General features: G+C 34.4%; 1 protein-coding gene across 1 annotated transcript in view; it reads right to left on the reverse strand.

Moving 5' to 3' along the window:
* Window positions 1-2,524: 2,524 nt before the first annotated feature.
* Tomm70 (translocase of outer mitochondrial membrane 70) overlaps window positions 2,525-18,155 on the reverse strand; it is a 34,691-nt gene continuing 19,060 nt past the window's right edge. The window contains exons 5-12 of the mRNA XM_004857977.4: window positions 17,288-17,436; window positions 15,132-15,339; window positions 11,863-11,997; window positions 10,256-10,363; window positions 8,341-8,457; window positions 6,212-6,309; window positions 5,327-5,449; window positions 2,525-2,986 (exon numbers count right to left, since the gene is read on the reverse strand). Coding sequence (XP_004858034.2) covers window positions 2,833-2,986; window positions 5,327-5,449; window positions 6,212-6,309; window positions 8,341-8,457; window positions 10,256-10,363; window positions 11,863-11,997; window positions 15,132-15,339; window positions 17,288-17,436 — 1,092 coding nt within the window. The 3' untranslated portion in view covers window positions 2,525-2,832. The remainder of the gene's footprint in view (window positions 2,987-5,326; window positions 5,450-6,211; window positions 6,310-8,340; window positions 8,458-10,255; window positions 10,364-11,862; window positions 11,998-15,131; window positions 15,340-17,287; window positions 17,437-18,155) is intronic.

The following is an 18,155-nucleotide window of genomic DNA, read 5'->3' on the forward strand; positions in this document are numbered from 1 at the left end:
AAGCTTGCAAATATACTAAATTAAAATTATCATCTTATTAAATCAGTTTAGCAGAGAACTGGGGGTAGAACTGTTACCCATCCTTCTCTCCAATCACTCCTAAGTTATTTCTTTATAAATACAAAGATCAGAGCCAGGCATGGAGGTGTGTATCTATAATCCCAGCACTTGGGAGGCTGAGGTAGAAGGTAAGAATCACTGAGTTTGAGGGCAGCTCAGGTTATGTATTGAGTTCAAAACTAGCCTGGACTACATAAGTGAGAACCCTGTCTCAAACTACAACAAAAAATACAAAAACCATAAAACCCAATTATCAGTAAAGACTTTTTTGATTTGTTGCCCAAGCTGGGCTTGAATTTGTGCTATTTCTGCCTCGGCCTCCTGAGTCGATGGGATTATAGGTGTGCACCACTGCACCCAGCTAGGGCTTAGTTAATGATTACTTTTATACTATTTCCTGGTTTGGTTAAATTATATGGTTTTCTGGATTATAAATAACATTAAGATTACAATTTGTGGACTTCTACAGGTACAAAGTACTATCTAAACTACAATTTAAGTAAACTTCAATTTGTTTTCAGAGGGCAGGAAGTTCTGCTTAAATTGTATTTTAAAACCAAAGCTTACTGTAAGATATCGTCCATTAGAGATTTGAAGCATGCTTTCCAAAAGACTCCAGGTGACTGAGAACTACGATCAAACTCACCAATGGGACCAGTTTGAAGGAAAACTTAATCGACAAGACCCTGGTCTGACTGGCAACCTTCCATGCTGCTCTGCAAGTATGGCACAGATATAGATAAGGTTGCTATCTGGTTCTCTCAGGATAAACTCCACCATTCATGACAATAAACTTGTACAGCCTATTTTCAAAGTTACTTTGAGGCCAGAAGAGAATGATTGAATTTATCCAATACTAAAGTAAATGAATAAACTACCTTTCTGTTCAAAGAATAGATAGAAAGGTTGAAGATAATATTTATTTGGTGAATTTACATGTGAGGTCATTTACAAAAGAAAAGATACAGACAGATGCAGCTTTCAGTGCAGTTTCAAATATTTTCACAACAGGCAATGCTCTGTGAGAATTTGGAATGATAGTAAAGAATGGCACATGCTTCAGTTTTGTTTTTTTTCTACTCAACCCCAAAGGAAAAAAAGAAAGAAGAGTAGAACATGTCAGTATTAATGTAATTATAGCCATGCAAATAAAAACGTTTTCTTTTAAAAGCCAGAGGTTAGAGATGTAGAACATTTCTATATTTGGGGATTTTCATAATTTAGAAACAAAATACAGAGCTCTCCAACTTCCCATTGTCCCAATCATCTTTAATTATGTTATCTGCCCCTACTAAAATCAGCCAGAGGCCTCTTCAATCTTTTCAAAGCCTGATTTTGGAAGGGGAATAATTTCTAATTTTCTAAAATTTTATAAACAAAATCTTTTTGGTTTTAACAGGATAAAGTACTCCTTTAAAGAGGGTAAAATGCTCCTTTACTTTCAACAATGTAAACTAGAATTAGACTTAATTTCTTGATAAGTGTAACAGAAGGCTTGCTCTTTTATAATATTCAGACTTAAAATAAATCTCTACCTGTCCTAGATATGTCAAAATAAGAGATCCTTTATGAAAACAGCCATTTCCTCATCAGAAAAATCTAGCATATAACCACAAGGATGGTCTATAAAAGGGACTAGAAATACACCTTAAAGTGCTTCCCAAAGCTGTCACAATCGTACTGAAGACCAGACATGGGCCATTAGTCCTTAGAGGTCAAGTTCAATACAAAAAAAGCACTTTACATGTACTTGGCATCTTTAAAAATATTGGCTTAAAATTCTTTAAATATAGGTAGCCTAAAGCACTAAATTTGTCATTTTCAAAAAAATACTCTGCTTTGGGTACAAGACTTAACATTCTTTTTGAAACTTTACCTACCTTTTTCTTCATTAGAAAATTTAAGATAGTTAAATATTCCCATATATCTTACTTACTCCATCTGTTTGGATTATACACATAAACAACCCATACTTCCTTTTAAAAGTACATTAAGTAGTAGTACGTTTTACACAAAATAGCTATGGATAATTATAAACACACTTCACTTTCATCTTACCTCTTTTTCTGGTCCATTTCTCATTAGTAGTCTTCTAATATATATATATTTAGATAGATAGATATCTATATCTATGAATCTCAGAATATTTTGTTCCTGAATGGAAACCAACTTCTGTGAACTTTCAGTTTCTAAAGTTCTGCAGAATCAGAGCCATTTTCCATACTGACAATGATTTAAAGGGTTTCTCAATTTTACTGTAATCAACATTGAAGCTTTGCATCCTTAAAAAAAAAAATCAACTATAAAGGATTATTTGAATATAAACTTATTTTACAGCACTTACTGTGTTAATTTAAAAACCAACATACTGTAAAATACTCATATTATACACATATATAAAGACAAAATCATCCAGAATATAACCACCTCCCACCCCATTAAATTAAATAAAACCAAAAACAAATCAATAAGTCAAAGTTTTTATTTGCATGGCCAATTAGCTTTTGTACTCTGCAACTGTATTTTAATATCCCCTTAACAGGTTCTAAGTTTTTGTTGCACAGGGAGTAAAAGCTGCAAGACTGCAAACTTCCTCCAACAGCCACGCCCACAACACTTAAACAGGAAACAGATGTAATGACTGACAACACCACAAAGGGGAATATTAAATTCCACCATTCAACATGTTCATGACTTTGTGTTTATAGTTCAGTTGAACAGGGGGTAAACTTCTTTTAAAAAGAGGGCTGGTCAGTCTCCTTTCCTCTTGTTTTATAATGTTGGTGGTTTTAATCCATATTTCTTCGCAACTTCTGTCTGGGCATGGGCAGCATCGCAAAGGGAATACAGGTGCGCCATCTCCATTTCTGATTTGGCCAGGTTAATGGCTTTGTTGAACATGTCAATGGCTCTCTCCATGTTTCCTCTAAAAGAACAAAATTTCAAAAATTCTCAGATTAAGTAAGCAATTCACAAGTATCCAGTAAAATTTATAAGTACTGCAACCTGAAGTCTGACCACTAAATTTCAACTATGATTCTAATAAAATGCTTCTGTTGTTAATAAATGAGTGCTTAGCACAGTGAAAGCACTCAATGAATACAAACTCTATGCGCTTACACTATAACTTCTTAACCTGAGTCTCAGAGAACACTAATGGGCTTTCAGGGATTTTTTTTTTTTTCAGTTCTTGGAATGAACCCAGGGCCTTGTGCATGATGGGAAAGCATTCTACCACATCCCTGGGCCAAATCCTTCCCTTTCTATGGCCCAGTTCAAATACCATATTGTCCTCAAAAATATTTTCCCCTTTCCTTCTAGGGGTCTTCTTATAGTTCTACTGTCATTCTGTGACTAGTCAGGTGCATATGTGTTTTTTATGCCACAATCCTACTAGCTTCTTGATGGACATCTTTCAATTTCCAGAATCTAGTAGGATGACTGGTGATTACTATCTGTTTTTGAATAAACAGATGAATATGCTTGACCAGTAAGATAAAAATTACCTCTTATACTCTAAGTATGTCTAGGCTTTATACAGTTACTGAGAATCACTTGCTTTAGGCAACTAGTTTTAGCTGTTATATATGTATGTATTTATGCACTCATACAATATACTAATTCCCTACTATATAAATGTCAAATGCTAGGAAGAGGCACCTCTAGATGACTATATTTAACCTCCTACTATAATATATGGCAACATGACAGACTCGGTAAGACTTACAACAGATTTGATTTTTTGAGACAACGTCTTGCTATATAGTGCAGGCTGGTCTTGAACTCACTATGTAGCCCAGGCTAGCCTCGAACTTGTAGCAATCCTTCTGCTTCAGCTTCCCAACTGCCAGGATTACAGGTGTTGGCCACCATGCAAGGCATTTACAACAGATACAATCCACATACAAAATTCTATCACACCCCTTAAATCAGGGGTGCTTAACCCAGGATCTATGAATACCTTAAATTAAATGCAAATTGTTTTTATATGTATACTATTCTAGGAAATCACAGCTGTGCTCAAGAAAGATTTGGAAGCACTGCCCTATCTTATCCTATTTTTACATATTAGCAAATAAGTAAGGAATAATTTGATTTTTACATGCAACTGTCAATACAGAATGGTTTGCAAGAACCGCAGAATCGTTCTTCCATCCATTCATCCATCCATCTATCTTTTCTGCTTACTCTAGAGAGAGGGATACAGGAAAGACAGAATGACAGAAAATAAGGATAATTCATGCTGGTTCCTGACAAGGGATGATGGCAAGATCAGACTCTGGCATCAGTGAAATATGAAATCAAATTTTGTTTTGACTGCTGGCTTTCTGTGCATTTTTTTCTTATTTTAGGCTTTTTTGGAGACAGGGTCTTGCTCTAGTTCAAGCCGGCCTTGAACTCATTATCTAGCCCAGGCTGGCCTGGAACTTGGAGTGATCTTCCTGGTTCAGCCTTGAGTGCTGGGATTACAGGTATGTGCCACCATACCTGGCTATTTTGTTAATCTAGTCAATCTGGGGATTAGTTTCTACATTCTTCAATTAAACTTGGGATCATAATGTCCACCTTTACAAAGATGAAAATATAGACAACTGAATATCTGGAAGACACCTCAAGTTCAGTACTTAGCCAAACCCAATTTTATTTTATTTTATTTATTTTTTGAGACAGAGTCTCGCCATGTAGTTAAGGCTCGTCTTGAACTCTTTATATATCCCAGGCTGGCCTCAAACTTGCAGTGATCCTCCTGCCTTAACCTCCCAAGTGCTGGGATTATAACCATGTGCCTCCACATCTGGCCTTAACCAAATTTTAAAGAAAACTCAAGTGGCTTAGAGAAGATGTTGCAACTTGCCCAGTCACTTGGCTGGCTGCTTCTTTGTAGCCAGATCCAGACTTTAGGTATCCTGGCTGCCAACTCTGTTACTCTGTTCTGTCTAAAAAGCATATCATAGATGATTTTTTTTTCCCTTCTTATCAGGAATAATTTAAGTGAAAAGAGGAAAGAACAAAAAATATTAAGAGAAATACCGACTTTCTCTTCCTATGCATAAGTTTGACTTAAACAACTCTGACAAAGGTAACTTTTAATTTGGAAGAATAATGCAATAAGGCAAATCAGTTGCATAGTTTTGAGGGATGCTTGCATCCAGAGGCATAACAAACTAAAAATTTAATAGATATTGACAATAACATGTATGTAACAAGTACAAAACAAACAGATAGAGCTGCCATGGAAGTCCTAGGGACGGACTCTAGAATTTACCTTTGCACTTCAATAGTTCCCATGGTTTCATATGCAAAATCACATTTATTATCAATTTCAATAGCTTTGCTGATAAGCTCCAAACCTCTATCCAAATCTTGCTTCCACTGAAGCTGAAGTAAACTGCAAATGCAAAGAGCTGGTCAGATGTGATCATGGTCCAGTATCAATAGGAATATAAATATCTACGACTTCATTTTGTAACCTCAGTAGACTTATTATGAAAAGCATCTGAGCTGGGGAAGGAGCCTGCAGTAGCATAAAAATGGTATATATAGTCGAGGTCAGTGATGGTGAACCTTTTAGAGACAGAGTGCCTAAACTGCAACCCCAAACCCACTTATTTATTGCAAAGTACCAACACTGGCCCTATGTTTGCTGTTATCTGATGCTTGGCTGTTAGGGCAATGCTGGGGTGACTTGGCTCGCATGCTGACCCAGAGGGCTTTGCATGCCTGGTGTGGCACATGTGCCACAGTCTCACCACCACTGCCTAGGTTCTATTGTTGACATTATCTTGCATCCCTTATTTTTTACTTTCTATAAATTGAAGTGAGAATTCTTATATAGCAGTACACAAGGACAGGAAAAAACATGTACATTTTCTATTTTGATATAAGCAACATTTGACTGGATGTTCAGAACTGAAAACCCTTAATCTAGAGCAAAAATAGTATATCTAATTTCTATATACAAATGAAGTAACATCTATGAGCATTAAGAAATTGGTCACTGGGCCAGGGATTTAGCTCAGTGGTGCCACCTGCCTCACAAGCGCAAGGTCCTGAGTTTGATCCTGGTACCCCCCCAAAAAACTTTCCATGTTATTACTATGAAGGGAATTTAGTATAATATTAGAACAAACAGAACCACAAAAATACATACCCTTTATGAACATACGTTGTGGCATTATCTGGCTCTAAATCAATACATTTATCATACATTTCATCAGCTTTACCAAATTGTTGTTGATCTGTTAATGCCTGTGAGGAGATAATTAAGGTAACTGTTAACCTAACAATTAAAAATATACTGCTTTTAATTATTAAAATTTACTTCATTTGTTGCCAAATTATGAGGTTTAAAATAATTATTATTTAAACTGATTTTTATTGGGGTCTATGAGGGTACTGTTACAAACATAAAATTTTTTTTTCTGCAAGCAGTTATATGGAATCATCTCCACAAAGCACTTTTATTTTTCCCCCAGTACCAGGGATCCAGCTTAGGACCTTGCGCTTGCGAGGCAGGTGTGGTGCCACTGAGCATTTAAATGTCTGGCCCTAAGCAGTTATATGGAATCAGATAATCTGGTAATCTGCAGAATACAGAAAATCTCATTTGGTGACAGAAAATCCCACTTTAGTATCACATTCTCACAAGTACACTCATGTCACTCACAAGTTATATATCTTAAGGGAATTTCTTTAAGGGCAATATTCATTTAGAAGGATAACTTAAGATGTATGTGTTAATTGTTATCAGAATCATTCCTTAAAAAAAGCAGCTACAATCAAATACTTTTAAGGTAAATTTCATGGCTAAAATAAAAGGCCTAGTTCTGTGGATACCAGATCACACTCAGGCTGTAAATAAGAACTGCTAGCACCTAAACCCAAGCTTTGAAGATTAAAAAAAAGTTACATATAATTATATAGTAACTATATATATGGAAGCTATAGAAAAGTATTTAAACATATATATATATATATATATATAAAATTTCACTATACATAGAAAAGCAAGATTAGAATTTTAGAGCAGGGCCGGGGGTTTAGCTCAGTGGTTCCACCGCCTGCCTTGCAAGCCAAAGGACCAGAGTTCAATCTCTGGTAACAAAAAAAAAAAAAAAAAAAAAAGAATTTTAGTGCAAACAGCTGTAATAATGAAATAATGAAATAAGATGCTCACAAAAGACAAACATATTTCAAAGGTAGAAGAGTGAAAGGAAAATGTGCAATTAAGGAATGTTCTGCAAAAAAGTTGTTTGTAGTATTTGTCTCTTTAAAAGCTATTCAGCGGCCTTTGCTATCTTACATCCCCATAGAAATCTGCACCAAAAAAAAAAGCCCTTCTGAATTCCATGACGATCAACAGACACAACATAAATTAATCTCATAGTTTCCCTCAATAAACCCTCAACATCCTCCTTAAATTTTTCTTGTAACTTGCCTAAAGATAGCATGCAGCAAAATAAAAAACAAAGGAATCTACTGGGGAAATTGTATAATGTTTTCTATTTCTGTGATGTTTGTGGGGAAAAAAGAAAAAGAAAAAAATTTCTTTTGTAATAAAAAGAACTTGGGCCCGGGAGTTCGATACCTGGTACAAAAAAAAAAAAAAAAAGGATCAAGTTAGGAAATATTGAGGTGGCTGGGTTTATGTATATAGTAAAACAATTTTCAACTTAAACATGAAGAAAACACTCATTCAGAGATCATTTATTTGAAGGAACAAAGTATAAATGTGGTTGTAAGAAGATAATCATTTTCAATGAAACAGATGATTTTAAATTAAGGAAGTTTTCAAGAATTTCAAGTCATAATAAGTTTAAATAATTTAAATTCTACTTTCCATAATTTCAATTTTAAATGAAGAAACTCTAAGAACGTTAGAGAAAGCAAAGAAAAAATAAGTTATAATCTAGTTAACCACTAAAAGGATGGTGATCAAACAAAACCCTTTTTGATGGATATTTTCTTTACCAACTACACACAGTAGTATTTTTCTAAGGTAATTACATTTTTTGCAAGTCTAATCCAAATGAAAACAGGAAGGAAATGCTTGCCTTAAGCTTCCCTTCCTTAGGCGTTTAAGGCCATGGTTTCCAAGTTGTATAACACAGGAGGTTCTCCTAATGTGATTCAGGACCATCCTGGGGGCCAAGAGAAGCAAAGCAAGAAGGAAGCCTGCTTCCACATTAGTTGGAACCAGGATAGCACTGTTTTCTGATTTCCATGCTGAGCTTCAGCATACAATACAGTTCTTAAAACAATTTGTAAAGTCACATTTACCTGGGCATATAGTGCATAGCCTTCAGCACATCTTGGAAATTTCTTTATGACCTCTTCAAAACCTTTCATTGCTGCTTGAATTTGTGAAGAGTTGTTTCCTGTATATGCCTGGCGATACTATTTAAAAAATTAAAACAGGTCTGTCAAATCAAGAATTCAAAAACTTCTAGAGTATTAACATATCTTTTATAATTATAAAAGACATGCAGCATTACATAAATCTTTCCAGAAAAGCAGATTTGCTAACATAATATGATGCATCCAAAAGAATTCTAAAGAAGTATCTCAGAAGGAAGGATCCAAAGCCTATGTAAACTGGAACCTCATAACTACTATACAATTTCAAGGTATTCAATATTCTATAGGTGTGTCCAACCTACAAGGTATGTGCAGCCTGGGAAGGCTAATAATGTGGACCCAAAAGATTGTAACTGTAACATTTTTCATGATTCAACTGTGTGCTGTCAAGTGTGGAACGCACAGGCAATTACTGAACATGTGCAGTCCTTATTTTGTCTCCTGCACTCGCCACAGCTGGCTGAACTGAAGCCTGAGTGTATCATATGTTAGATGAGCTTCTGCAATTTGGCGAGTAAAACATAGCAATGTACTGTTCATAGTATTTCAATCTACCTACAAGTGTGTGTGCTTATTGTGAAGACAGGTGCTTATTGTTATTAAGCAGATATAGAAGTTTTCTTATTAAACTTGGGCTTGTGTTACTGTGTAAAATATTAAGTTAATAAAAAAAATTAAGTTAAAATAGGAGGGAGAGGAGAAAAGATGAAAAAAAATTAAGATGTTATATACATGTAGTAACTCCCTGCAATGAATGTAATCATTATGTATTGCAAATATGTACTAAAAAGAAAAAAAAAAAAATCACACACACACGTTAAAATAGTTCTTTAGAAGCTGTGATAAAGTACAAAAAAGTAGTTTTTTTGCTCATGATATTGCTATATACAACGCTGCTAATATTAGAAATGCTACAACAAAAAATGAAAAAAGGAAGTTTTATTACTTATATATATTAATTACCATATTATGCATTTTATATGTGGCTCAAGACAATTCCTTTTCACTCAATGTGGCCCAGGCAAGCCAAAAGATTAGAAACCAATGCTCTAAGTATATCCTCCTAAGAAGTTGATGTTGCATATAAGTAAGGGAATTTCTACAATAAAAAACTTTTATCACTTTTTCCCCAACTATGTTTGTTAGAATTTCTTTAAAAGAATATATATATATACACATACATACATATATATACATACATACATACACACACACGCACACACACACATATATATATATATTTTTTGGTCAGTATTGAGAATCAAATCCCAGGGTGCTCTACCACTGAGCTACATCACCAGCACTTATTTTTTAAATTTTGAGGCAGTCTTATGAAGTTGCCTTGAATTTGTGATCCTCCTGCCTCAGCCTCCTAGTAGAAAGGGAAAACAGGAAATTCTTTTTAGAAATCTGGGTATAGGGTAACTGGAAGTACTTAATTTTACTTAAAATGGACTTACTTTACTTTTTTAGCATTGTGTTTTTGAATAATATTAAACAGCTCTATAAAGGAGAGATAAAAGAGCAGTTATGTGCTGTCATGATTATAAATTATTTCCTCAAATTACTTTGAATGTTTGTTCAGATTTATTGTAGAGAAGCAGGGAGGCTAGTTCTGTTGAGGGAAGTATAAACTTAGGAACAAACATTTATTAAGATGAACTCAAATATCCAGAGAAATATAAGAGCTAATACTGATTAACATACATGGTAACATGTTTTCCTCCCTGTAGTTATGTTTTTTGGGAAAAATAGCTGATGTGATAGACCATGATATCATCTTTTTTGACGCTGGGATACAAAAATGATGTTTAGGAATTACAAAAGAAATACCTACCAGTGCAAAACATTTCTGAGCTTGTGCCAGAGCAGACTCGGGCCTTAATCTAATACATTCATCAAAATCTGTCACTGCTTCTTCAACTTGATCAAGCAGTATTTTCAGCTAAGAAAAACAAAAACAAAACAACAAACCCACACATAAATAAATGTAATTCAAAATAAATCCACTAGTTAAGTATGTACCCTGTCTCTTCTGTTACAGCTAATGTTCAGTATGTAACAATTATTCAATAAAGAACTACTTTATAGAAACAAAGAACTAGAAAATCCGTAATTTTAAAGGTAACATTCTGGAATGTGAAATTGGTGTCCATTTCTTTTGGTACTGGGGATCTAACTAAGGACATTGTGCTTGTGAGGCAGGCACGGCACCACTGAGCTAAATCCCTGGCCCCTCCTGTCCATTTCTTTAAAAAGGGCAATATAAATCTGCCATTTTTTACTCTGTAATTTTTTCTTCCTCTGTAATTTTGATTGTTATTAAAGAAGAAACTTTTTCTAGAAAATTAAACAATTCTGTATTATTTAATTTCAAAGCACATCAGATAACTGATAATTACTTTCCAATTTTTTTTTTTTGAGACAGTCTTGTTATATACTTCAGGTTGGCCTCAAACACTCAGTGTTCCTCCTGCCTCAGCCTCCTGAGTGCTGGGATTACAGGCATCCACTACCATGTCTGGTTCAAATTACTTTTTTTTTTTTTGGTACCGGGGATCGAACTTGGGAACTTGTGCTTGCAAGGCAGGTGCCAGAACCACTGAGCTAAACCTCCGGCCCTCAAATTACCTTTAAGACACTACCAGTAAAGATGAAAATGTCAAGACATTTGAGAGGTTATCTCCAAACTTCACCCTCTAGGAAGAAACATTAGTAGGTAAAATCTCTATTAGAAAGAACTTCAGGTTTACTGTTATTTGGACTGCCCATACTTTCTCCTACAATGCATTCTAAGAAGCCACGTTAAGCAAATTAGTCACATTTTTTCCATGTGATGCTATAATTGAGAAATTTCTTTATTACATATTTTTCTTACAAAAAATCTTATATGCCTATCATAAAACTTTCAGAAGTTTTTTTTTTCTTTGTTATTAGTTGGGAGTCCAGGCTAATATTTCCTTACAGAATGAAGTCCAGCCAGGTAATGCTGCACATGTCACTAATCCTAGCACTCAGAAGGCTGAGGCAGGAGGATGGTCACCAGTTTGAGGCCAAGTTTAACTACAGGTTGAACTACATAGTAAGACCTTGTCTCAAAATAAAACAAAACAAAACAAACAAAAAAGCCCCAACCCAGCCCAGAAAAATCATCCTGTTGATTCTCACATAAACTCAAAATGCTTATTGTTATTTTTACTCACTGAAAAACCTATGAACCAGGATACCTGAAACACAAAGTGGCAAGCAACATTTTGTTGCTTCCTTTTCCACGAATACCAAAATTATGAAGACAAATGTTCAAAGCAGTATTAAATAAAGGCCAATCCAAATTATAAACTATGATATATGAAATGATGTAAGAAAATGTCAAGAAATTATCAAAAATTGTCATCAAATAGCTCAATCCATACGTCAGAATTCTAGGTATAAAAACTGACTTACCTGTCCTCGGTGGTGATAAACATCTGCATTCTGAGGATCAATGTCAGCAGCCATGTTAAAATCCTGAGTAGACAGCAAAGGCTGCTGCTGTTGCATGTACATGCTGCCTCTTTTGATGAGGGCATTTGCTCGAAGCTACACACCCAAATGAGAACAATTCAGCATTACCTTTTCCCCCAATTAGGTTTCTGAATAAACTGATATAATATACATGCTATAAGGCTCATCTTTTAAAATGTACATACCAACTATTTTCGTATGTTCACTAAGCTGTGCACTGATCACCAGAACATTTTCATTATCCCCAAAAGAAACCCCATATACATTAGTAGTTACTCCCCATTCCCTGGACCATGGAAACCACCAATCTCCTTTCCTTTTCTATGGATTTGTACATTTTGGATATTATATATAGTATACAGCCCTTTTGTCTGGATTTTTTTCATTATGTATTTTTTCAAAGTTCATCCATGTTATGGCATGTATTAGTACTGTATTCTTTATGGCTGAATATTCCATTTTATAAATATACCACATTTTATACCTCTATTAGAGGTATAAAATCTATTAGATGATGGACATTTGAGTTTCTTCTACCTTTTGGTTATCATAAATAATGCTGTCAACATTAATGTACATATTTTTAACATATGTATTCAATTCTCTTGGGTATATATGTAGAAGTAAAACTGCTGGAGTACAAGGTAACTAACTGTATGCTTAACTGTTTGAGAAACTGTCAATATAATTTCCAAAGAGATTTTAAGATTTTACATTTCCACAGTAATGTAGGGGGGTCCCTCTTTCTCCATGTCCTCACCAACATTTGTTATTGTCCATCTTTTTTTTTTTTAATTGTCCATCTTTTTGAAGTTATATTTCACTATGGTTTTCATTTACAATTTCCTAATGGCTAATGATGCTAAGCATAATTTCATGTTATTACTGGTCATTTGTATATATTCTTTGGAGACATGTCTATTCAGACCCTTGGCCCATTTTAAAATTAAGTGGTCTTTTACTGTTGAATTCTGAGTAGTTTATTCTGTATTACAAGCTTCTTATCAGATAAATGCTTTATGAATATTTTCACCCATTCTGTGGAAGGTTGTGTTTCTCAATGGTGTTCTTTAAAGCATAAATATTTTAAATTCTGACAAAGTCCAATTTATGTTCTTTTGGGAGGGGCACTTGTGCTTTTGGTGTCTTATCTCACCATACAAGGTGTCTTATTTCTTATAACTTTCTCATTTCTTATATTCATACAAGGAAAGAAATACTAACTCCTGTTTTCTTCTATGAGTTTTATACTTTTTTAACTCTTACATTTGTCTTTCATCCATTTTGAGTTAAGTTTTATAGATGTCACAGACATGATTATAACTTGCTGTTAAAATGAAAACATACAGCTGAGTATTGTGGCATATGCCTATAATTCTAGCACTCTGGGAAACTGAGGCAGGAGGACTGCAAATGTGAGCCAAGCCTGGGCAACTTAGCAAAACCCTGTCTCAGAAAGTAAAACATTTTAAAAGTGGGGCTGGAGACGTAGCAGAGTCCAAATACCAGTAGTGGGGCGGAGGTGATCAAGAAAACACATTTCTTCTTTCAAATTTTGTTCAAAGCATTAACACACACACACCCACACCCACACCCACTCCACCAAAAAGTGTATACACATTATTTCAGGAAAGAAAAATAGTATGATGTTTTTTCAACAGATGGTGTTAACTCTCATATGGGAGATCCTAGAGGATGTTGTATATTGCAGAAAACTCACTTATACTGCAGGACTCTAAAGAAGAAATTGAAAATGCTTGTGCAGCAGTCTTAATGACCAAGGTTACCCAAGCAGCAGTTTGACATATATAAATAAATGTCTGAAAGCTAATGGCTACTACTTTGAGCACCTCTTATAATTGTAGAGGCCAAAGGTAATTTATATTAATCTCATGATCTTTCAATAAATTGAGTATTGAAATATTTATACAAGTTTTTATTTTCCTGAAGTGTGTATATACTTTTTTTTTTTGGTACCGGGGATCGAACTTGGGTCTGTGTGCTTGCGAAGCAGGCAGCGAAACCACTGAGCTAAATCCCCGGCTGTATATACTTTTTTGGCAGACTCAGTGCGCATGTCTGTCTGTCTGTCTGTCTATCTCGGTATTGATTATACATGTTGATACTATATGTGTGTGTGCATATCTATATATATGTATATAAAAAAGGCCCCCACAATTATAACAAAATACTGTAATTGTAGTCATTAGGAAAATCAGCAGGAAATAAAATTAATATTATGAAGTATTTTCAATTTGAAAATCTAATTTTGAAATGAACTTTTAACAAATACTTAGGCCTTAAAAACAATTTTTATATCCCTCCCAAATACATAGATGATTAATTTTAAAGAGAAAGAATTAACTAATAAAGATAAATTAATGGTGGCTCAATTCTATCTTGTTACTTTGAGTAGAGAAATTGCATAATTCAACAGATCCCTTTAAATCTTATTATGAAAATCATTACATAAACATTAAAAACACTTGAAAAATGAAAAGCTGCTTCAACAACACAAATGAGAAAACTTCTGTATATTTTTAGGCTGTTCTTTTCTTTTTTTTGGTACCAGGGATCGAACTCCAGACCTTGCATTTGTGAGGCAGGTGGCAGAACCAGAGCCAAATCCCCAGCCCTAGGCTGTTCATTTCTTCAGTTATAAAAATCTTTCCAAATGTATTACTAATGTGTTTATCCTTTTTAAGTATATATATATATATCCTTTTTAAGTATATATATATATATATATATTTATATATATATATATTTTTTGGTACTGGGGATCGAACTCAGGACCTTGCGCTTGCAAGGCAGGCACTGGAACCACTGAGCTAAATCCCTAGCCCTTTTTTAAGTATATTTTAAAACCTGGAACTACTTTTCACATGCTACTTACAACCTATCAATAGCCCTGTTACTATCACCCTTACACAACTGAAATAGTCCAACACAGTAGGTAGTATCTATACGAGGAAGCTGAAACTTCCAGATTCTGCAGGAAAATATTTTACTTTGTTGGCTGAAGATAAATATTAACATTTATTTTTCAGATTTATAGCACCATTGCATTCATAATTAGGTTTCTGCCAAAACAAAAACAGCCTTTTTGGAGAATGGCAAGTGAAATGCTAAAGTATCTGGCAAAAGATCTATAAAACCATTTCTACTTATTGATTTTTTTCCACATGCACAAACATTTCAAAATGTACCTTCACATTAGCTTCTTTCAAATTGATGACCTTATCCAAATCAGGCTTGGCAGCATTGGCATTGCCAATGAGTAAGTAGAAGGTGGCTCGTAGTAATAATGCTTCTGCCATGTATTTTCCTTGAGCATCTACTTCTTTTGAGCATTCACTTATGATTTTATCATAGTTTTCTTCTTCCATGTACTGTTTGGCTTTTAAATATCCAGAACTGAAAATGAAAACAAACAAGAAACTATTTACTAAGAAAGAATCAAACGCTAAAACTTGTTACATTTAGCATGCCTGAGTTAAGCAATAGTCCATTTCCCCTTTACAAGTTAATCAGCCAGCTAGTATAGAATTAGAGCTGGGAAAAAGAAGTTAAAAAACAATTATGTTTCTGAAGCCGAATGGGACTTTCTTGATGCTTTAGGGAGTGAGTTTTAAAAGGAAACAGAATCTATGACAGAAAGCTGGGTTAACACCTTGGCTTAGACAAATATGTGAAAAGGTAAGCTAGTGAAAAAGACAAGACTAATTTATAACATGGGTAAGGATCTTGTTTTACCTTCCTATCTGTGGCACTTAATTGCACTGAGTAATTGTTAAGTGCTAAGAGAGGAACACAACAGTAGGAAACAATCAAGTAAGCTTAGTGCAATATAAGCCAAAGCAAGAGGTATGATACTGTGCTTTGTAAAGATAACTGTTTTGTAGAGAATGGACTGAATAAGAGAGTAAGATTGGAGACAGGGAAATACAGAAGGCTCTCATACAGATTTATTGTTTCACCTATATGAACAGAACAATTAAAAAGTACACTTATCAAAAAAGTAAATTTAAAGCAAAATTCTTATATTAGAGATCTTTAAAAAATACACCTATTTTAAAAAATGCAATAAGCACAGTATTATTTATTCTTTTAAAATAACGACTGTACTGGAGATGCTTGTAGAAGGGATTTATAACTGAAAAAAACCAAAACTTACACTACATAACCTTTGAACCATCTTCTAAATATAGATAGTTCCCAATTTATAATGGCTAGACTTCAGCATGATAGGAAAATGGTACACTTCAGTAAAAAGTGTACTTTGAATTTTGATCTTTCCCTGGGCCAGCAATATGTGGTATGATACTCTTGTGTGATGCTGGGCAGTGGCAACAAGTCACAGCTCCTAGTCAGACACAGAATCAGGAGGTGGACAACCAATATTCTACAATGTACTGTATGTTGCTAAATTTAGGTGCTCAAGTAGTAGGTATTTTGATACGTGGTTCAGAATAAATGTATTTTTAACCTACATATTCTCAATGATGTATCGGATGTAACTGAAGGAGCATTTGTATAAGACACTAAAAGTACAATTTCTCATTTTAGTTGTTATAATCTGAGTAGAGAAACTGGCAAGTAAGTGGCTTAAAAGAAAAGGTGTATCAATCAAAATCTTACAACTCTGCATTAAGTATTCCTGTAACTGGATTCTAATATTCCTTATTTTGTTCTTCAGGTCACCAGGCTAAGGATATAGAAACAATTATCAAATCAGATCGGAAGAAAAAAGTTCCTACTTACAGAGAACAAAAGTGGTAGGTATTAAAAACAACTCTAAACCTCAAACACAAGAAGTCCAAAGAATGGCATTTTGGTAAGGAAGCAGGACCTTGAAGGAAATTTAAGTGTCTCATAATTATTAAAATCTTCCCTGCACTAAAACATTTAAATGTTAAGCTACATAATTAATTTGAAAGTTAGTGCCTTTACTCAAATACAATCAACCAACTGATTCACTAGGCATCCTCTTGAGAATAATCACAATGCAAGACTGTGAAAGCAGGGTAGATTCTTGGTACTGGGGATTGAACTCAGGACCTTGCGCTTGCCAGGCAGGCACAGTGCCACTGAACTAATCTCTGGGCCCTTAGATTCTTAAATAGCAGAGGAGAAACAGACATATGCTAGAAAGAGGTGTATTTTTATTCTGTAATTATAACAATTATGGTACTATTGTATAATTTATTTTATTTATATCTACCTAGAGATAAGATTTTTTTTTCAGTTGACTCTGAACCCATTGTGGTTCCAGGGAAAGTTCATGGCAGCCACAAAAACCAAAACCAAAACAAACAACAAGAAAAAAACACAAAAAACATTCAGGAGACACTGGCATACTTACTTTTCTTTTACTTCTAAAGCTTCTCCTTCCTTGTCTTTATCTTCATCAGACTTCTCTCCTTTAAGCATAGGTTGAGAAATGATATCATCAGTGAAAGAACTGAAGTAAGATTTGATAAACTGTGGAGATGGCATCAAAGGTTCACGATTCTGAAATTTATCAAAATAAGAAAACAATAATCTAAGAAGCAGGTACATTATTGAACATTAAGAATAATTGCTGTAAAAACTGGATTCTCATTTTCAAATAACTGAAGAATGTTAAGCTCTAAGCCACAGGACAAAAGATAGTGGGAATGGCCAGTCCCAGCTGTTCAAAACAGCTCTTACGGCAGGTGCTAAAAATGTCCATTTGCCATGGGCTTGCATCTGAAGATCTGCATTATAGGGAAGTGCCACTGTAAGTCATTTAATCAGATTTCCTGTTATAATCTTCTCTTTTTGGCATTCATAATTATAGGAGTTTTTTTCCCTCCTTGTAAATCAGAATTTTAAAAAAGTTTTAAACAAAGGGAATAATATAGACAAAGAGCTCTTATATTTTTGATCTTTCATCTACAAAACTCAATACCTATGGTAAGTTTAAAATAAAAAATACAATATTATGCAGTACTGGAGTTCGAACCCAGGACTTTTGCACCAAGCCACATCCCCAGCCCTTTTAAAATTTTTTTATTCAAAACAGAGCAAGTTGCTTAGGCTGGGTGTGAACTTGCAATCCTTCTACTTCAGCCTTCCAGAGTGCTGGAATTTTACCATGCCTGGCTGAAAACAGCTTATTTAAAATGTTATGTATAACAAATACCATTACTATTTGGTAGATTTAATGTCTTGTATGTGTAGGATTAAAAAAAATGTTTTGAAATAAA

This window comes from Heterocephalus glaber, unplaced genomic scaffold (assembly GCF_053883595.1).
Source record: "Heterocephalus glaber isolate CG9 unplaced genomic scaffold, H.glaber_assembly_v1.0 deba00000122, whole genome shotgun sequence".
Lineage (NCBI taxonomy): Eukaryota > Metazoa > Chordata > Mammalia > Rodentia > Bathyergidae > Heterocephalus > Heterocephalus glaber.